Consider the following 21,747-nt stretch of genomic DNA (forward strand, 5'->3'; position numbering starts at 1 on the left):
GAGAGCTGAGTGATGCACTGTAGGGAGTAATCGTTTTTTGCAGGGGTGGCCAACCTGAGACTGAGAAGGAGTCAGAATTTACCAACGTACATTTCAAAAGAGCCACGGTAATAAGTCATCAGCACCCCCCCTTCTGCTCCCAGAGTCTTCCAACCCTCCCAACCCTGATGATCCGCGCCTCCCCTGTCCTCCCCGTACCTCCCGATCAACTGTTTCATGGCATGCAGGAGGCTCTGAGGGGGGAAGGAGTGAGGGCATGGCAGGCTCAGGGGAGGGGGCAGGAGGGGGTTGAGTGGGGGCAGAGCCGGAGGTTGAGCAGTGAGCACCCCCCGGCACATTGGAAAGTTGGAGCCTGTAGCTCCAGCCCCAGACTCGGTGCCTAGACAAGGAGCCGCATGTTAACTTCTGAAGAGCCGCATGGGGCTCCAGAGCCACCGGTTGGCCACCCCTGCTTTGTTGGATGGACTAGACGAAGTTAGAGTTCTCATCCATCTCTGACGCATATGTATCTTGTTTTTCGTCTGGTGCTCCCTGTAATGCCCTGTCTGGTTAGCAGAACTCTTGATGCCTAAAATACTCTCTTGGTTTGTGTTTTGTAAAGATTCCTGTTGGGTTGTTGGCGGTCTTCCTGGGAGGTGGATGTAGCCTCTAGCATGTGTGCTCATAACCTCTCTGGACACTGCAGACCTACCAAGCAGTGTTCTGGCCTGAAGCCTGAATGTGCAAAAATGTCCTAAACGTTTAATTTTCTCCAGTATGCGCTCCACTGATAAACCTTGTTCAGTTTTTTTTAGAAGCATCTGAAACAAGGGGAAAAATATTAGCGATTCTTGGATTAGATTTCAGTTGTTGCTTATGGCTAAACTAGTTCCATGAAACCACTAGTGAGATGTAAAGTAACTTGATCGTTTCCTTGACCTGTTTCATATCTACCTGAATACACATGGAGCTCAAGAATATGGATGACTGTATGCTGCCAAATTCAAGCTTGAAATTCTATTCCTGAGTCCTGGGAATGTTCCTTATTAAATCACTCTTCAGCGTGGTGGGGGCAGAGGAAAAATAATCTTCAGAGACTGCATGGTTTTTGGTGATGTCTGCCACAAATTGAAGCAGACTTATGATGCTGGAGCAGAACTAGGCCACTTTCTAAATAAGCTTTTTAAGACCAGGAATTGGTAGGGGGAATCACTTAAATGCTTTCCGTTCTCTCATCAGTATTCTGATGGGGACTGGAGAAAGGCATTCCCCACACCTCTAGTGTAAAAGCAGATCCCAGAATGTTTAAGCTTGCAGCCAAATTTTTACCCCTGTCATTTAAGGGATAAACAGTAACTTAGGCTGTTTTATGAGGTCACTGCCTGTTTTTCCTCAGGGTGAACAGCTTATTAGCTTGCCCTCACGGGAGCCAGGTTTTGCCACAAAGTTGAAATGCTCTTTGTTATTTAAAAAGAAAAGGAGGGCTCGTGGCACCTTAGAGACTAACAAATTTATTCGAGCATAAGCTTTAGCTGTAGCTCATGAAAGCTTATGCTCAAATAAATTGGTTAGTCTCTAAGGTGCCACGAGTCCTCCTTTTCTTTTTGCGAATACAGACTAACACGGCTGCTACTCTGAAATTTGTTAAAGTGAGTTTTAAAATTTAGAAAACATTCAAAGGTTGTTCCTTAGCCCATCTGGGGTAAACTTGGAAAGTAGAAATCTGGACTATGACCACTAAATGTATAAAGGACAAAAAACGCTGGCACAAATTGGCACCCAAGGCTGGGATATTTAAAGGGGTCTAACGACTTAGATGCTTAGCTTTCCTTGACCATCAACAGAAGCTGGGCGCCTGACTCCCTTAAGCCTTGAAAATCCCATCCCTAATTGGCAGTCTTCAAGGAGAGGCGAAGAACTGGAAACCTGATCTTGTCTCTAGAGGAGGCTCCTACCTTGTCAAATGTGGGACTTGGGTCAGCATAGGGGAAGCTGCTGTCTGCGTTGGAATCTCTCTGTCTGTCTCTGAGGCTGTCAATCCAGCACACGTCACAAGTGCTCAATTCTCTTTACAGAACAGTACTTAAATACGTGTGGTGGGTTTTTTGTTTTTTGTTTTTTTAAAAAAAGTCTGTTCTAATGCCATTGAAATAGAATGGATTGATTTGTAAAGAGACACCGATGGAGATAGTTGTTCTTCATGAAGTGGAGTCTTGCCCCTGTGAGAGAGCGAGGGCGAAGGGATACACTTGCATCGGACAGCTTTCAGGATCAGGGCCAAAATGTCAGTCCTGGTTCATGTATAGTGGCATGCCTCAGCCAATAGGCTAGACTGTGATATTGTGACAAGCCTTCGTCCATCAAATCCGACTGATGTTCTTATAGAGTCTCAAATTGCAGCGTGATCTGCGTTTAGACTGTCTGAGAGCCCTCTTGGAGTATAATTTATCATATTAAACTGTTTCAGAACTTCCCGTCCCTTGTCCTGACATGCAGCATGTTTTCCCCCACCCTCAGTATCTGACATCGCAAACAGAGTCTGGGTATGTTTCCAAGGGGGTTTCAGATTGAAGATGAATATCAAAGTACAACTGCTTGCACAAGGTTTTCAGACCATGCATGTAATGGGCCTTAATGTATACTGATATTTGAGGAAGTCAGCGTTTGGTGGAGGCTGTGTATGTTAGGGGGCATTGCTGTATGTAGTGTCAATGAAATATCTGAAAGATCGCATTGTATTAGCATTGACAGATTGCTTCTATTTGCCGACCTCTGCATTTTTTTAAAGTGTTGGGCTTAAGGGACCAGATCCTCAGCTGTTGTATAAATCGACATTGCTAGGGAGCTGCGCTGATTTACCAGTTGGCATCTTGTGGGCCAGATCCTCATTATGTTTACTTTCTATTCACAAATGCATGGATTGCCCCGTGTGTTGGTATAGAGTGTGATCTCCTAGCTTGTCACAGATGATAGCAGGTGTCTTCATGTTCTCAGGGCAGATGCCATCAATGGAAGTGAGGTTGTTTATAGAGGAGGCAGGTTTTTCCAATCACTTTGCTTTCCATGCTAGCATCACCTGAGTCTTGCCTGGGTGTCGTCCCCCCCCCCCCCCCCCGGGAAGTTCCTCATTGCTGATCTTCAGCTGGGTATTGCGAAAGCTGAGAAAGTGCTCTGTATGTTGACGTAAAGGGGATGCAGAGCTGGGGATGCTTTGCAGCCTGTGGTGTCTACAAGCTTTCCTGACGGCTTTGCATGGCTGCTGGATAAGATGGGGGAAGAGTACAGAAGTCTACCGATCATGACGGTGGAAGTGGAGAAACACTTTCCCATAATGAGCTGGTGGGTTTGGTCAGAGAACCATTCTGAGACATCTTTATTCACCCCTGCAGGCAGGATGGGAGTATTTGGTGATCGGCAGTGTCAGATGCTTCAGGAAGGTCCAGCAGGGTGGGCATGGGTCTATACAGACAGCAGGAGGGTATCCGCCAAGGCAACATGTGTTGTGTCACTGCCATACCCTTCCCTGACGCCCGTGTGATGAGGGGTCCAGATACAGGCAACTGGCATTGGAGCGTATTTGTTGTTTTTGCTAGCCTCTCGCTCGGGAAATGGAGGGTGGACACTGAGCGGTGCTTAGTGACAGCTCTCGTGTCAGTTGAAGGGAAGGTTTGCAGGACTGGGTCCATGATCAAGCATAACTTGAGGCAGAAAGTCATGGAAAATCATTGTGGCTGAGGGATTTTTCATCAGTTGCGGGAGTATTTTCAAAGTGGCCTAAGGTTGAAAGTCAGTGGAAATTAGGCCCCTGACTCCTTTTGCCCCCTTAATTTTTTAGGCCAGCCTTTACCTTTCTGAAGGCTTCATGCAAGGATCTCAAAGAGCTTTACAAACATTAATGAATTAAACCTCATAACCTCCCCACCCCAGAGAAATAGGGGGCAATATTGTCTCCATTTTACAGGTGGGGACACTGATGCCCAGGGAATGGAAATGTTCCCTTTAGATCATGCACTCTCCCCAGGGCTCCCAAAATGGGAGCACAAATACCCAGTCATTAGAGGAACTCCAGCCACCTGTATAAACGAAATAAGTTGAGCTCCTATTTCTTCCAGCACATGGACTAAAACCTGCTTTTTAAAATCTTTCCTATAATGGATGCATCCATTAACTTTACATTGATGTCTTTAGCAGGGTGTTTGCCTAAATTCATATGACTGGGGAACCTCTAGATTCCCAAATTCTTGAAAGTTTTGCAGCTGCACCACTGGAACACCCACCCCTGGCTCTTGCATAGATGGTGACATCCAGGAGCTACGTGCTTCTGGTCTTGCTGCTTCCTGCCTTGCGTACAGAGCACTGAGAAGGATGATGTCATGGTTGAGCTTGTAGTAGGAAAGGTGGAGGCATGAGCCCCACGGTTAATATTTTGGGGGTTTAAAGGCGTATAGGTCTGTGTGGCCATTCAGGTAAGGGGGCAGGGCAACATGCAGCAGGAGACAGACATGAGGCAGTGCATTTAAAAAATTCCCAGCCCAAATAATTCAGGCTTGTAAAGGGACAGCGTAGTCGGTGAGAAAACAGAATACCAGGCAGAGCTGGTATCTGGTTGGTGGACTGAGTGAATCCAGCTCATTCCTCTTATCTCCTTCTATGAAAGTGGCTTTAAAAAGAGATGACAAAGCTGTTTATGCTCTGACTTTGATAATTACAGAGTGACTAGCCTGTAAATTCCTAGCAAGGGCTGTCTTTCCTGCAGTGCTCGCTACAGGAGGGCCAGCACAGCGGCAGAGCTGTGTTTGAAATAGCTGCTTTCTGGCACCTCTTTAACTGAAGTAGCCTTTTCTCTGTCACCATCGCTGTCAATTGGCAGTTGAAGTCGTCTTCACCCGAGGCCTGTTATCAAAGTTCCCAGCGCTTCTCGGTAGGCTTCTAAAGGGCACTCTTCTTAAATGGAGTTATCCAGGCTGGTTTGCTGCTGATAGATAAAGACCATGTTCAGGCGGGTTGTGGCAGAACATCCAGACACCACTGAGATACCAATGCTGAGCTGTGGAATTGCTCTGTAAGAAGCAGAAAATCTGCTTTCTAGTTAAACTACCCCAGTGAACATCTCCAACTGATAGTTTATTATAATCTGCTTTGCCCTTCCCTAATGTCGATTAATCTGAGACTAAGCATTTTACACCAAATCATAGCACCTTTGTGACTTAGATAGTCTATTCACTTGATGGATGAATAAAATGGATCACATGAGTGACACAACCAAAGGTCCTAAACAAATAAGGACAATCAGTCTAGCTTCTTCCAATTCTTCCTGTTCTAATAGTATACAGTGTGAAGTGATATGGATGTAGAATCTCTTTAACTGTTGGGTTTTTTTCCCCCTGATCTCAGCTGGGAGCTGCTTTCACAAATATAAAGGACTTCAAGAATGTCAAGCCTAAACTGAAAAGAGGTAGCATGGTCTACTGGTTAGAGCAAGGGGTTGGGAGTCAGGAAACAGGGTTTTATTTTTCCAATTTGCCACTGATCTTGTGTGACCTTGGGGAAGGCACCTGTCGGACCCTCAGTTATAAAACGGGGAATAATACCCACCCTTTTTAAAGTGCTTTGAGATCTTCTGATAAAAGATGGCACGAAGGTGCAAAGTCTATATTTTTATTGTGGGGGAAACAAAAATTCAGAATCACACACTCTGTGTCTCTGAGCTTCACCTTGGGCACTGTATTTCCTGCCTGCATCTGCAAACTGAGCATAATGTGGCTAAAGACTTCCCTTTTCTCTCTTCGTAGGAGTACATTTGCCCCAGATGTGAATCTGGCTTTATTGAAGAAGTGACAGATGATTCCAGGTATTGTACATACTCATGAATGTGTGAGGTCAATTGCTAATATATATATTTGTAATCAGTTTGTAAGTGGTGTATTGCAAGGCATTTAAAGGCTGTACATAAAATAAGGGAAAATGGATGCAAAATTAAAACAGGACCTATTTATGTCAACTGATAGCAGTGACAATTATAGAACACTTATTAACACAGAGTAAAACAAACGTTATTGTGACACTGGAATGATATTGACAAGGAGAACTTCAAGGAAGCCCCTTAATAAAGTAGTGGAAGTTGTGAGGTTAGTCTGTGCTTGTGTCCAGTAGATCCGTGATTCTCAACCTTTTTTCATTTGTGGACGCCTACACAAAAATTTGAATGGAGGTGCGGACCCTTTTGGAAATCTTAAACATGGTCTGCAGACCCCCAGGAGTCCACAGACCACAGGTTGAGAACCACTGTGGTAGATGAGTGTTCTTATGGATTTGGGGATATAATTGTTAATGCTAGTTAGGCAAGTTCACTGAGAAGAGATTGAAACCTTTGTGGTTGCAGGTATGAAGGTTAAGAGTACCTTTTCTCTCCATTTAAGGTACTTTAATTACTGTAGTGTCTGAGCACCTCTTATTCTTTAAAGTTATTTATCCTCCCAACCTCCTGTGAAGTGGGGCAGTGCTGTTATTTCCACATTACAGACACGGAACTGAGACACAGACACTAAGGGCATGTCTACACTAGCACATCACAGCTACAGTGCTGCAGCTGTGCTCCTCTGTCACTGTTGTGTAGACGCTTCCTGCTTCAATGGAAGGGGTTTTTCCATCAGTGTAGTTATACCACCTCTCGGAGAGATGGACTGTAGGTTCAATGGAAAAATTCTTCCATCTACCTAGTAGTGTCTACGCTGTGGGTTAGGGCTAGGGATTAGACCTAAGTGACTTGCTCAGGCCACAAACAGGGAGTCTGTGCCAGAAGACAGGGTTGAACCCTGGTCTTCCAGCTAGCTCCCTAACCGCTAGACCATCCCTCCTCTCTAGTAGCAAAGCTCAGCAGAAGCCATATTAATGCTATAAATTTTCCTGCACTAATACTTCCTTCTTATGGGCTGCTATAATTAAGAGTAACTGTTTAAGTATGGATCAGGATTAGAACTCGAGTGCGTTGCTGTGACACAGACTCCCTTTGTGGCCTCAAGAAAGTCTCCTCGTGCCTCTGCTTCAAGTTCTCAAACTTTTAAATGGGGATAGTATGTAATGGGATTGTTGGGAGTGATTAATATTTGAGCACTATAGAGCTGCTGCTATTTTGTTAATGGAAACTAATTTGGTGGTTGGGGGCTAGCATCGCTATGTACTAATTTAGCACTCTTCTGGCAAAAATGTAGGTGAGATGGAACGTTGATTTGCAGCACAAATCCTGACCAGGTTTTAGGTGGAGCAAAATCTTGGTCTAGTACTATATAATATGGCTTGATTTAATATTCCACTTAATAGTAATGATGGCTTAACTCATTATGTAGTGCCTATTTCAAAGATGTTTTGTATTGGTGAGCTCTTTGGAGATGTGCAGAACTTTATATTGTGTGTTAGTTGATTTTACATGGCTGAGTAATCATGTTTGAACAAGACTCCACCTTTCCTCTGATTGCATAAAGCAGGCTATGTGTCCTAACGCTCTGCTCCTTCTAATGTGCTAGTTGTTAGGATTTAAATACAATTAGCAGTTTTCATCCATTGATCTCAGCGTCTTATGAAAGAGGAAATTGAGAGACTGTGCCCAAGAGGTCACAGTGATTTGGTAGCAAAGCCAGAAATAGAAGCCAGCTCTATTGATTCACAGTTCAGTTCTTTATCCAGTGGAACACGCTGCCTACAGACAACTAGGGACTGAAAAATATGCTCGTCTGGCACTTACTATATTCAGGCCTGAGCCACTGCTGAGAAAGTTGTGCTATTTGGAGTGGGAGTGGTAACAATGTTAAAGTCTGATATTTTAGGGCTCCCAAAGCAGGAAAGCCTTGAAACATGTTTCACTGGAAAGGTGTGAATCACTGTCCCCTTTGAACACAAATATTCCTAGCAGTTAACCAAGGAACATGAAAATGTAATTACATGAAGCCCAATGTTTTTTGCTTGGCTCTGTGGTTAGGAATGTTTGCCTTGGAACAGAGTAGCCCTTTCAGTGTTGTGAGCACCCTTCCCTGAACAAACTCTGCAAAATGACATGGTTTGTGTTGCAGTGCTAGGCACAGGAAGCTTTCAGTTTCAGTTTAGTAGATGGGGTGAGGGGAGTTTTATGGGAGGGGACAAAGTGCCAGATATCCAAGATAAACCAGGTTTCAGAGTAACAGCCGTGTTAGTCTGTATTCGCAAAAAGAAAAGGAGGACTTGTGGCACCTTAGAGACTAACCAATTTATTAGAGCATAAGCTTTCGTGAGCTACAGCTCACTTCCTCAGATGCATATCGTGGAAACTGCAGCAGGCTTTATATATACACAGAGAATATGAAACAATACCTATTCCCACCCCACTGTCCTGCTGGTAATAGCTTATCTAAAGTGATTTCCAGCACAAATCCAGGTTTTCTCACCCTCCACCCCCCCACACAAATTCACTCTCCTGCTGGTGATAGCCCATCACCTGGGGCTATCACCAGCAGGAGAGTGAATTTGTGTGGGGGGGTGGAGGGTGAGAAAACCTGGATTTGTGCTGGAAATCACTTTAGATAAGCTATTACCAGCAGGACAGTGGGGTGGGAATAGGTATTGTTTCATATTCTCTGTGTATATATAAAGCCTGCTGCAGTTTCCACGATATGCATCTGAGGAAGTGAGCTGTAGCTCACGAAAGCTTATGCTCTAATAAATTGGTTAGTCTCTAAGGTGCCACAAGTCCTCCTTTTCTTTTTTCCAAGATAAACCAGTGAACTGCTCTGAACGGCTACAGTGAAGCACAAATGCTAATCTAGCGCCTGAGGGAAGTGTGTTTATACTGGAACTGCTGAATGCTAAACTAAACTCGACATTAGTGAGGCCTCATCTGGAGTACTGTGTCCAGTTTTGGGCCCCACACTATAAAGAAGGATGTGGATAAATTGGAGAGAGTCCAGCGAAGGGCAACCAAAATGATTAGGGGTCTGGAACACATGACTTATGAGGAGAGGCTGAGGGAGCTGGGATTGTTTAGCCTGCAGAAGAGAAGAATGAGGGGGGATTTGATAGCTGCTTTCAACTACCTGAAAGGGGGTTCCAAAGAGGATGGCTCTAGACTGTTCTCAATGGTAGCAGATGACAGAACGAGGAGTAATGGTCTCAAGTTGCAGTGGGGGAGGTTTAGATTGGATATTAGGAAAAACTTTTTCACTAAGAGGGTGGTGAAACACTGGAATGCGTTACCTAGGGAGGTGGTAGAATCTCCTTCCTTAGAGGTTTTTAAGGTCAGGCTTGACAAAGCCCTGGCTGGGATGATTTAACTGGGAATTGGTCCTGCTTCGAGCAGGGGGTTGGACTAAATGACCTTCTGGGGTCCCTTCCAACCCTGATATTCTATGATTCTATGATAGTGTTCAGTGACTCTCTTGTGAACTGGCTGCTGCTACGCTTCCTCCAAAGTGGAGCCTCTGTAAAACAACTTGCATATTTTTTCCATACAAGGGAACCCTAAATCGGTGTGCTGTAGAGTCACTTTATTCTTTCAGCAGGCTCGTCGGCTTTACCTGCGTTTCCCCTCTGGGGTGACACTGTGTTTTATATATAGATTAATTCCTTCCACAAAGTAAGTCACGTACCACATTTGATCATCCTTTTTTGCCTACATGGGAGCCTTGTCTTGTTCCTTATTGAGAGTCTGGCTCACACTGGCTTCAGTCTATATTTAACCCCCAGAAGGGGGAGCTTATTTTTGAAAACAACCTGCGCTGACTAGTCTGTTTTCTCCTCAGTTTTCTAGATGGTAGTGGCAGTGGAATAGACGACAGTCCATCCACACAGTTTGCAGAGGTGAGTTTGCTTTTAATGCAGGCTTTTTTAAAAAAGGGTGGTTTTTTTTTAAACCTTTAGCTGAGCAGAAAATCTATTTTGGATTGTGTAAATTTTCATTCAAAAAAATTGCTATTCAGGGAATGACCTTCTTGAAAGCATGTCTAGGAACACACTGATAAGAGGAGATTGATGTGTGACTGACTTATTTGCTTTCCAGCAGATAGCAGTCTCAAACCCTGAATGTGTTGTCTAGATGAGAGCTTTTTTTTTTGGTTGGTTGGGTAGAGGCACACTCCTTTACAGAACAGATGGAATCCCTGCCCAAAGAGACTCTCATCTCAGACAAATACAACAAGAAGGTAGAGCGTGAGCTTGGGTGAAATCTTGGTCCCATTTCAGTACATGGGAGTTTTGCCATTGACTACAGCTGGGCCAGGATTTCACCTGTAATCTTTAAGGAGATCTCTATAGGAGACTTCATGAACATGGTGAGTTTTGAGGAGGGCTTTGAAGTTGATGGCTTGGCGCATGCGAACAGAGCAGTTCCAAGCACAGAGCATGGCAGGACAAAAGCTCAAAGCAAATAATTGTGCAAGGAGCAGCAGATGCAGCGGGAGTGAAGGAGGCATGATCTAGGGCAGAGGTGGGCAAACTGCGGCCCATGGGCCACATCCAGCCCATGGGACCCTCCTGCCCAGCCCTGGAGCTCCTGGCTGGGGAGGCTAGCCCCCAGCCACTCCCCTGCAGCCTCAGCTCGCCATGCCGCCAGGTGGTGGGGCTGCGAGCTCTTGCCGGGCAGCATGGCTACGAGAGCCACCGGCCTGTCCTGGTGCTCTAGACTGCGTGGCAGTGTAGCTGGCTCTGGCCAGGGGGTGTGGCTGCCAGTCCTGGTGCTCTGAGTGGCAAGGTAAGGAGGTGGGGAGCGGGGGGGTTGGATAAGGGGCAGGGGATCCCAGGGGGCTGTTGGATGGAGCAGAGGTTGTGGGGAAGAGCTTGGGGGGGGAAGAACAGGGAGGGCTGGATAGGCATGGGAGTCCCAGGTGGGCCTGTCGGGGGCCAGAGGACAAGGAGCAGGGGAGGTTGGATGGGTCAGGAGTTCTGAGGGGGGCAGTCAGGAGGTGGGAAGTGGTAGGGGGGTGGGGACCAGGCTGTTTGTGAAGGCAGAACCTTTCCTACCCAGCCCTCCATAAAGTTTCAGAACCCTGATGTGGCCCTCAGGCCAAAAACTTTGCCCACCCCTGATCTAGGATGCATCTACAGCAATTCCCTTCTTTCCCCTACATGTAGCAAAGAACAGCATTGGGACCCAAAAGTGGCCTTGTCCAGTCGTCTCTTGCTGGCGAGAGTATTTGGAGACATAAGAAGATTAAAAACATAAGAAGGGCTGTACTGAGTCAGACCAATGATCCATCTAGTCCAGTATCCTGTCTTCCGACAGTGGCCAGTATCAGGTGCTTTGGAGGGAATAAACAGAACAGGGCAGTAAGCAAGTGATCCGTCTCCTTTTGTCCGGTCCCAGCATCTGGCAGTCAGATGTTTAAGGACACCCAAAGCATGGGGTTGCATTTCTGGCCATCTTGGCTAATAGCCATTGATGGATCTATTCTCCATCAACTTATCTAATTCTTTTTTGAACCCTGTTATGGTTTTAGCCTTCACAGCATCCCTTGGCAATGAGTTCCACAGATTGACTGTACATTTTGTGAAGTACTTCTTCCTTTTGTTTGTTTTAAATCTGCTGCCCATTAATTTATGGGGTGACGCCAGGTGCTTGTGTTATGTGAAGGGGTAAAGAACACTTCCTTGTTGGTTTTTCTCCACACCCATCATGATTTTATAGGCCTCCATGCCCCCCCAGTCGTCTCTTTTCTAAGATGAACAGTCCAGACTTTTTTTAATTTCTCCTCATATGGAAACTGTTCCATGCCCTTAATCATTTTACAATCAATTACAATATGCATATCTGAGGCTATGTCTACACGACCACGTTTGTCAGTATAACATATGTCGCTCAAGGGTGTGAAAAAACACCTATCTGAGTGATGTAAGTTACGCCAACAGAGGCACCAGTGTGAACAGCGCTATGTCAGCGGGAGACCTGCTCCTGTCGACACAGCTACCACCACTCGTTGGAGGTGGTTTAATTATGTCTGCGGGAGAGCTCTTGCCCGCTGGCATAGAGCACCTACACGAGTGATCTTACAGTGGCACGGCTGCATTGGTAGAGCTGTGTCACTGTAAGCTTGCTTGTGTGCACATGGCCTTAATTCCCCTCTGCAGTTTCAGCTGGGTATAGTATTCATCTCAATTAAACTGTTGCTGTGTGCTATTCAACTGCCGTGGTCTACTCCCGAAATGAAGTGACCTTTGCTTGTATTTTGTGTGACAGTTCGCAAAGAGCTTTGGGATGTTCACGATGAAAGATGCTATGTACATATTAAAATAAGTATTAATAATGAGCTTTTGCTCTTGGCGGTGTTGCAGGCGAGCGTAGCTGCATTCTGTTCAACAAAAGTTCCAGCTCAGTACTGATTCAGGGGCGTGTGTTCGGTGAATCACAAAGCAGATCATAATCTTGATTTTATTTTTTTTCTTCTTCTCCTTCTCCTTCCCTTCTGTCCTCTGATGCTGTGTTGAACTAATAGTCATAAAGATCTTGTAAACTGAGCTACTTAGATACACAAAATAAAGCTGCAGCTCACATACCCCAGGCTCATGAGGTGTCAGTAAAATGTGGATAGTAAATATGTTGAGATTATTCTATTTCCGTTTTACGATACTATAGAACATATCTGGTTCTTGTGATGCAGCTGTTTCTAATGTCATGTGTCTAGATCACCTGACACTGATATATCCAGTGTAAATGCCAACTGCTCCTGCTTCACACCGGTAGCTCTGTTGTCTGACATTGCTTGCTTGCTTACACATTCTGAAATCTTTCATAAAAATCTTGTAAAACCTTCTGTACCCTTATAGTAACATAGCATCAGTTGCTACTAACTGAGCTATTTTGAACCACCGCCTTGTTTAATCACAAAGAGGCTTTCTCAAAATGCAATAAAACAAAACTGGTTTTGCAGCCTAAGATTGCAAGTTAGCGCTTTCAGTTCTGAACGATGCCTTCAGAGGTCCAGGAGAGAAGAACAGGGAGATTCCCTTGTTTCGTGACTCTCTATACACCTCACTTCTTTCCTGCAAGTGGGTGGAAAAGGCAAGAAAATCTAGTCAATTGCGCTGCATAATTTCATCAACTACCCCGAAAGCTCATGTCCTAGGCAAATTGCACACCTGAGCTGAGTGTCTCCACTTACCTTAGGGGGGTTGTCACGGAACTGACAGCTGTTCAATTTAGTAAAGGAACAGGTGGGTTTTGACAGCAAAAGCAGCAGGTGCATGAATGAATGGAGCATGCGCTGGTGGTGGTATAAATGAGTGGGTTCCCTCCTGGGCACCCCTGCAAGTGGCTTCTTGCCTCAGTTTCCTTCTTGGGTAACTCAAAGGAGTCCACTTCAGGCTCTTACTTAAACTGGCCCCCAAGAGGGATGGTGTTTATTACAAAATGCTTGTGCAAATAGTCTGTATCACCCCAGTGCATATAATCCTTGTTCTTATCATACCCCAGCATCTTCCGTCACAGCTAGGCTATTTATCTGTCCTTCTTTCCCTCTGCCTGGACAGAAACCCTGCCCATCCTTTTGGGGTGCAACCCTGCTCTTCCCAGCAGGAACTCCCCCAGCCTCTTCGTTAGGAGCATCCCTTGCTCCCCCAGCCCACTCTCCCTTCCTCAGGGTCCAGCTCTCCAGCAAGGAGATGTCAGCAGATAATCCCCTTTCGCCCTCTCTGCGCCTTGGCTCTGGTGTAGAGCCAGCAGGCATCTCCCTCAGCTGCTTCCTCTGGCTTGGGGACAGCAGCCAGCAAACCCTGTGTGCTGCTCTCTTGTCTCAGCTTTCTCCCAGGAACCACCATCTCTCCAGCAGCTCTCCTCCCCTGCCTGATTCCCCTATTCTGACTTCTCAGTGACCTTTTGTAGCCTTCCAGGTGCTGCCCCACCCTCTCAGTGGGCCCAAAAGGGAGCTCCTGGACCAGATCAGGAGAGCTAAGCCCAGTTTCGCTTAATGAGCCAGCTAACCTGTTGCAGAATGAATAGGCTACTGTCCCAGAAAGCTGGCCTTAAACGTATCAGCGGGTCCTACAAAATATGTCACATGTCTGACCTAGACTATTGCTTATTGGCCATTATCACCACAGCTGTTGTCTGCGGTCTGAACTCAGCAGCCCGTTTCCAAGAATGTGGCTGCTTCATTATCCTAGCTAAGAGCAAAACGTGCTCTTCTGTTTCTATGGAATCTTTCGTTGGAGGATTTCAGATCTAATGCTAATTAGTCACCTGCTGATTCTCACCGCCCTCCGCGAGGGAGGTTTAATCCCCATTTTACAGATGGAGGAATAGAGGCACGGGAGGGCGGTGTGGCTTTCCCAAGGACACACAATGAGCAGAGGGTGCGATGGAGGCTTATCTCTTTGTCCTCTGCTCTACCCACCAGGAAACACACACACACACACACACCATCCCATCCCATCCAGACTTTTTTCTTTGTCCTCTGCTCTACCCACCAGGAAACACACACACACACTCGTCCCATCCCATCCAGACTTTTTTCATTGGTGTTAAAGCAAAATGCTTTAGTTTAGTTTAGCATTCAGTCAGTAAACCTACGGCAGTGAAGGGAGCGGAAGCATTGCAGTTCTCCCCTACTATTGGCAGAACAGCTACCAAATATTCTGCTGCAAGGTCAGGAAGGAAAAAGAACAGCTGTTTTCTCCCTGGACCTTTGCCAGCTGATTGGGAAGAACACACGAGCGACCATCTCTCTGAGTCCGTCCCAGGCGGTCGTGTTCATTCAGTCTCTTTGAGCCACCAAGGTTCCATCTGGAACTGGCTGAACATGAGACTTTCATGGCCTGGTGTTATCTCCCTATGTGCATCCCCCACGGTCACTCTGCGGCTGATTTGAAGGTTAGATGCAAGGCTTTTCTGCTTGGATTAGTTCTCCCCTAGCCTTTTTCTACTCCATTTATCTTTTTCAGCTGCTCCTTCCTTCCCTCACCCCCTCTTTGTCAGAGGTACCAGTAATGTTATTACCTATTTTCCCCCATAGCTCTTAAAGCCCTTTAAGAAAGGAAACTGAGACTCAGAGAGGTTAAAGTGACTTGCCCAAGGTCATGCACTGAGCCAATGGCAGAGCCAGGATTAAAACCCCTGTCTCCAGAGTCCCAGTCCAGTGCTCTATCTGCTAGGCTATGCTGACACCCGCTAGCCCAGTGCTTTGGGAACTCCATTTAGCTCCATTCTGGCTAAGGATGACGAATGCTATCTAAGTTACTAAAACAAACATGTAGTCCGTTTTGATAGCGGCACATAAATCTGCCAGGAAAGAATCAACAAATTAGTCTAATTGGGGGTGATGCGCCTGATTAGTTTGGGCTAAATTAAGCTGGTTGCCAGACGATTTCTGGGAACCATGGCAAACAATCTAAATTTGCTAAATTGCTTTTCTCAGGATGACTTTGTTTCCTCCCCCCGCACCCTGCTCTGCCTGATGTTTTAAAAAGTTTTCCCGAAAGGCAGTTCTTAATTAACCGACTTCGCAGTTATAGCACCTTGCTGTCTCCTTCTGTCCGGTTCTCCAGGCCTGGCGTAACCCCGCTGCCCCATTTTGCAGCACGCTGAGGATTTTTCTGTCACAGCGATTGCAGCTTCAGAGGCATGAATCCAGAGGTAATCTGTAGCCTGCAGCCCAGGATAGCCTGTGCAGTTGGAGGCCTTTTATTTGTCCATGGGGTCAGCCTTTTCAGACTGCTGACATGCAGAATATCCCCTGTTGGGTAGCAATGGCTTCTGGCCACTGCTGACCTCTGCTGGTTGGTACCTTCTGTGTAGTCAGTGCCTGATTACTTATCAGATAGGCAGCATGATCTAGAGGGTAGAGCGCTGGACTGGGACTCTGCAGACCTGCTATATGATATTGGACAATTCACTTCCCTTCTCTCTGCCTTTTTTCCTGACAACCTTTGTCTGTCTGCGTAGACAGCATTGCTGCAAAGAGCTTACAACACCTGGCACTTACTATGTGTCTGTACCGCGCCCGGCAGCTGGTCTTGTATGGGGCCTCTAATCGCTACGGGCGTACTGACAGGGCAGGGAGTTGTGGGGGGGAACTAGTCCTGCCTGTGCAGTGCCTGCTCTGGGAATAAATGGAGACTGTCAATCTCCAGGGATGTCAGACTAGTACTTGTCACTGGTATACTGTTTATTTTTAAAGGGCCTTTAGAAAACCACAGCTCCTCTGCTGTTTAGCCCTGCATTTACGAGCATCTGATATTTTCCCCTCTGGGTCCTGTCTCAGCTGGAACAGAAGAAACCTCACCTCCTCCTCTCCCTGCTCATTCCATAGGCTACCGAACGTGAGCCACCATCAGGTGGTAACAGCTTTCAGTCTCTATCGACCTAGGTTAGCGTCAAGCCAACGATCAAGAGGAGAGGGGTCCCGTGACTGCTACTGATCCCTTGACCCACCCAATCCCTCTTGATCTGTGTGTAAAGCAGAGGTTCCTTTCCTGCCCTAACAGCCTCTCTGTGTGTGTGTGTTGGCTTCTCAACAGCTTTGGGACCACTTGGACCACACAATGTTATTCCCAGACTTCAGACCATTTCTGAGCAGCAGCTCGCTGGATCAAGACAGCCGAGATAATGAAAGGGGCCATCAAGCACATGCGGATCTCTGGGGACCAAGCAGGCCCCCGCGGCTGCCCATGACGCGGAGGTACAGATCCCGGGGCAGCTCACGTCCAGATAGGTCTCCTGCTATTGAAGGGTAAGTGACGAGACGTTCAGCATACTTATCGCAGCTTATCTCGGGCCTCCCTCCCGCCTGAGCCGCCAGGCTTCCCAGAGTCTTACCCTGCAGCAGACTGACCACCCTTCCCCCTGCAGATAACTGGGCCCTTTGTAAAGCCTGTTTGGGCCACTCGAGCGTTGGGGTTGCTAAAGAGAGGCATTGGGCCCACTGCTTCTGGCATGTCCCAGTAGTGCTATCAGTCTGGGAACAAAGACAGATATGAGTCGTGACCTCCAAACCCCTGCATGGCAGCATGATGCCCTCCCATTAGATTGTGGAGTTGGTCCTGCTGTCATCTTAATTCTTAACTCCTTGGGCATGGGGCGGGTCCTTAGATTTGGAGGAGGGCGGGAGTATTGGGTCAGAGTGCTTACGTAGACCAAGTCCCAAATTTGGCACTCCATTCATCATTGGGGAATCCCCCTTCTTTCTTCCATCCTAACCCGTTCTACCTGTCCGCACCTGCTTCCCATTCCTGAGAACAACTTCAAGCCAGAAACCGTTAAGGGAAGGGGCCGCCCCTGGTGTCACGGGGCGTTAAGGGAAGGAACTGCTTCTGGGGTTGCAGGGCGTGCTGGGGGAGGTACAAGAACTCTTGTTTGGAAATGGGGGAGGCAGGCAGGATTGGTGCTATGGAGGAGAGAAGGCATTGGAATAGTCTCTTCGGCTCCTAACTTCCCCCGGATGGGAGTGTGCTTGGCCCAGAGGATGTTGAGAGCTAACGCAATAACATGGTGAGGAAGTTGGGTGTCCACAAGAGGTCTTGATTCTGCATCTGGTGCTGCAGCAGGTGCAGGAAGATTGGCTCTGATCCGTTGAGTATCCCTAGAGACTAGGGCCCAGATGTTTAAAGGTGTTTCCGCATCGCTGGGCTCAGTCTTGCAATGCCTAACTGATTTAGGAGCCTAAATCTCATTTTCAAAAGGGATTTACACATAGGAGCCAAATCTTGTTGACAGTTGATGGGATTTTTGCTCCTAAGTGTCTAAATCCCCTTTGAAAATGAGGTTTGGGTTCCTAAATCAGTTAGGCATTGCAGTGCCTAAAATCATTTACATAGATTCAGGTTTTTAACTCCGAGTGTTCGTGCACTTGCCACACCTGCAATTCCCATAACTCAGTGGACGACATAGTGAGATATGCAGCACTCAGTCTCCTTGGATCCAGGGCATGTCCACATTCTCCCCCAAAAATCAGTGAAAACTATTGACTCTGAATTAAATATTTTTCACTCTCCACTCCCTCCCCCTTTTTGCTCCGTTGCCACAGCAATGAGAGCTATCCGTGTCGGGAAAACAGTCAGTGCCCTGGAAATCTCAACCCTTTGCTTTCCCTTCCCATCCCCTCACACCATATCGGAGAAATTTGCATTGCAGTCTTGGCTCACCCTTGGAAGAAAGATGTACAACAAACACTCCACCAAAGTGTGGCTTTCTGAGGGAGGGACCCATAGTTGATTTTGGGAGGAGCTAGTGGTTTGCTGCTGTTCTTCTCTCACAAAAATGTTGTTGCTTGCCTGTTTTTGTCCTAGCCTGTATGCTCAATTTGTGTTTTTTTTGTTGTTGTTTTTTTTACCCTTTCTTCATAACAGAATAATACAGCAGATCTTTGCAGGCTTTTTTGCAAACTCAGCAATGCCAGGCTCACAGCACCCTTTTTCCTGGTGAGTAGCGAGCAGCATTTAGCACCACCACCTTGGTTCAGATCGTTGCAATAAACACGTGCCGTGCTGCAAATCTGTTGTGTCTATGGGATAAATGGCACTCCACCATGGGATGGCTCTTGTGCTGGCGGATCTGTACCCAGCTGGCGGATCTGTACCCTGTACTCTGAGATCCCACAGGAGGATGTGCTATATAAATCGAAGATCGCTGCTGGTGGTTGGTTGTTTGAATTTCAGTGCAAGAAAATTTCTGAGCTGTATGGAGTTTGACAAAATTGCTCCCTTAACTGTCTGCCCCTATCTGCAGGAGTGGAATGCTGCACTCAAATCCAGGCGACTATGCATGGGGACAGAGCGGCCTTGATGCTATTGTGACCCAGGTAAGATTTGCATGTGTGCTGATGTGGGGTGAGACCTAGTTATGCTGCCCAAACTTCCTGATTTGTGCCAGTAAGATTTTTCTATCGTTCACTTCCTTCTTCTGTCATTCTCACTTCCTTCTAGAGATAATCCCTTTTTCATAGGTTTTAAGGCCAGCAGGGACCGTTGGATAACCGAGTGGAGCAGATGACAAATTATAAAATTTGCAGATGACGCCGCTCTGGGAGGAGTTGCAACCACTTTTGAGGACAGGATCGCACTGCAGGATGACACTGACAAATTGGAGAACTGGCCTGAGTTCGACAAGATGAAAATCAATAAAGACAAGTGCAAAGTACTTCACTTAGGAAGGAAAAATAAAATGCATAACTACAAAATTGGGGCTAACTGGTTAAGTGGTTGTACTGCTGAAAAGGACTTGGGGGTTCTAGTGGATCACACATTGAATATGAGTCAGTAGGGTGATGCAGTTGCAAAAAAAGACTAATATCATTCTGGAGTGTATTAACAGAAATATTGTATGTAAGACACAGAAGGTAATTGTTCTGCTCTATTTGGCACTGGTGAGGCCTCGGCTGGAGACCCGTGTCCAATTCTGTGTGCCACGTTTCAGGAAAGATGTGAACAAATTGGAGAGGGTCTGGAGGAGAGTGACAAAAATGATAAAGGTTTAGAAAACCTGATCTATAAGTTTCAGAGTAACAACTGTGTTAGTCTGTATTCGCAAAAAGAAAAGGAGTACTTGTGGCACCTTAGAGACTAACCAATTTATTTGAGCATGAGCTTTCGTGAGCTACAGCTTAGTGAGCTGTAGCTCACGAAAGCTTATGCTCAAATAAATTGGTTAGTCTCTAAGGTGCCACAAGTACTCCTGATCTATAAGGAAAGGCGTTTAGTCTTGAGAAAAGAAGAGTGTGGGGGCACCTGATAAGTCTTCAAATATGTTATGGGCTGTTTATAAAGAGGACTGTTACCAATTGTTCTGTGTCCACTGAAGATAGAAGCAGCAGCAATGGGTGTAATCTGCAGCAAAGGAGATTTCGGTTAGGTATTATGAAAAACTTTCTAACTCTAAGGGGATTTAGGGGGAGGTTGCATAATCCCCATTGTGGGAGGTTTTTAAGAACAGGTTGGACAAACACCTGTCAGGGATGGTCTAGGTTTACTTGGTCCTGCCTCATCAGGGGAGGTTGGACTTGATGACTTCTTGATGTTCCTTCCAGCCCTACATATTTATGGTTCTATGATTAGATCATCTAGTTTGACTGCTAGTTACTGCTGTATGGAGCCCAGTAACTGGTTTGAGTAAAGCATCTCTTCCAGAAAGGCATCCAGTTGTGATTTGAAGACATCAAGAATCCACCACTTCCCTTGGTGGTTTGTTCCAATGGTTAATCCCTCTCTCTGTTAAAAATTTAGGCCTTATTTCTAATTTGAATTTGTCTGGCTTTGGTTCTTGTTACACCTTTCCCTGTTAGAGCCCTTTAGTGTCGTACCCATGAAGGTACTTGAACTCCATCATCAAGTCCCTTCTTGATAAGCTAAACAGTCTTAGTCTCTCACTGTAAGGCATTAATTCCAGCCCTCAGATAATTTTTGAGGCTAATGATTTTGAGAGCAGCTGATCCACAGCTCCGCAACCATCAGCCCCACCTCAGGCTCCTCAGAACCTAGTCTGAGAACACACTTTGCTAGTGTTGCATCTCGTAATTTGATGCAGCTCTCAGTGTTATCACCACAAACGTCTTGGCACAAGGGGATCCTGATTATGTCAGCAGTGAGGCTGCTAATGCTTTAAGCTATTTTTAATGATCATCTAGAACACTCACAGGGACGAGCATAGAGGAGGAGGAATTGGGTATGATCATTTTTGCTTCATCTCTGCTTGTAAAGATGGGCTGGTTCTTAGCAAAAAGGATGGGGGGACGGGTCAGGATACCTGGGTTCCCAGCTCTGCTGCTGACTGGCGGTGTGACTTTGGATGAGTCTCTTCTTTTTATGCCTTGTTTTCCCCTGTATAAAACAGGGATATCTATCTTCTTGTGGGAATGGGGCAGCGTTGAGGCTTAATTACTTTACTGCTAATGCAGAGGCTCTTTGAGGGCTTCATATGAAAGCTGATGTTGAAGTGTGTATTATTTCATCTCCTTGCCTTTCGTGAGAGCAAATTCTAAGCTGTGCAGCTCTCTGCTAGGAAGGTTGCAAGTTCCTTGCAACAATCCTGCAAACCTTATCGATAGCAAAGCTAACTTCTCATCATTTATTTGTCTGACCATAGCGTCCAGGTACCGGTTGTGCTAGGTTCTGTACAAACGTACAACAAAAAGACAGTCCTGGTGTTGCATTGAAGATTTCAGTTCTCTGCATGGATCCCTGTTCAGACAGATGCAGCTTTTATGTCTAGAGAGCTACAGAGCCTTCTGAAGCTCTGAGTTACCAATTGCCTTCTGCCCGCTAGAGTCTGTGCATCTTGGCTGGAGGAGAATAGGGTCAATTCCTTTCCCATCGCCACCCCACAAGTTCTTTTTTGGCTACTATGGGAACAGAAGGGGCTGGTTTGGGAGTGGAAGAGGGTGATGACTCCCTTGTCTTGGAGAGGATAAGCAACTAGGACATTTTGTGGCAGCTAATCTTGCTGTTGTCAGCACTCCGGCATCTTGTGAACATGGCATGCAGGCCTGTCATCTGTCGCCATTCACCGCTAGCCCCAGCTTTACAAACTGCCTCTTAAAGGCATCTTGCTCTCCTTTGTCACAGCTTCCTCAAATGAGCCTACATCCGACATGTCTAGGGGAGGGGGCTTGGAGAGGGTCTCATTATGGTCATCAAGTGCCGTTTGCTGACATCACCACCACCCCCCTATTCCACTAGCAGCAGTTCGGTTTCTGTGTGGACATACTTGGCTCTGCCTCCGTCCCGTGTCTGGAGGGGGCAAGTGATGGGTGCCGCTCAGGGGGTCGATATCACCTCAGTCATTTTATTGCGGTGTCATTACTGGGCTAGAGTGGGACCACTTGT

At 46.4% G+C, this 21,747-nt stretch overlaps 1 protein-coding gene across 1 annotated transcript in view; it reads left to right on the forward strand.

Annotated features, from left to right (window-relative positions):
• RNF115 (ring finger protein 115) overlaps nt 1-21,747 on the forward strand; it is a 52,665-nt gene that overhangs the window by 16,125 nt on the left and 14,793 nt on the right. The window contains exons 2-6 of the mRNA XM_084613286.1: nt 5,772-5,830; nt 9,747-9,804; nt 16,450-16,661; nt 18,277-18,348; nt 18,656-18,728. Of these exons, the coding sequence (XP_084469412.1) occupies nt 5,772-5,830; nt 9,747-9,804; nt 16,450-16,661; nt 18,277-18,348; nt 18,656-18,728 (474 nt within the window). The remainder of the gene's footprint in view (nt 1-5,771; nt 5,831-9,746; nt 9,805-16,449; nt 16,662-18,276; nt 18,349-18,655; nt 18,729-21,747) is intronic.

This window comes from Lepidochelys olivacea (genome assembly GCF_965140295.1).
Source record: "Lepidochelys olivacea isolate rLepOli2 genome assembly, chromosome: 24".
Taxonomy (NCBI): domain Eukaryota; kingdom Metazoa; phylum Chordata; order Testudines; family Cheloniidae; genus Lepidochelys; species Lepidochelys olivacea.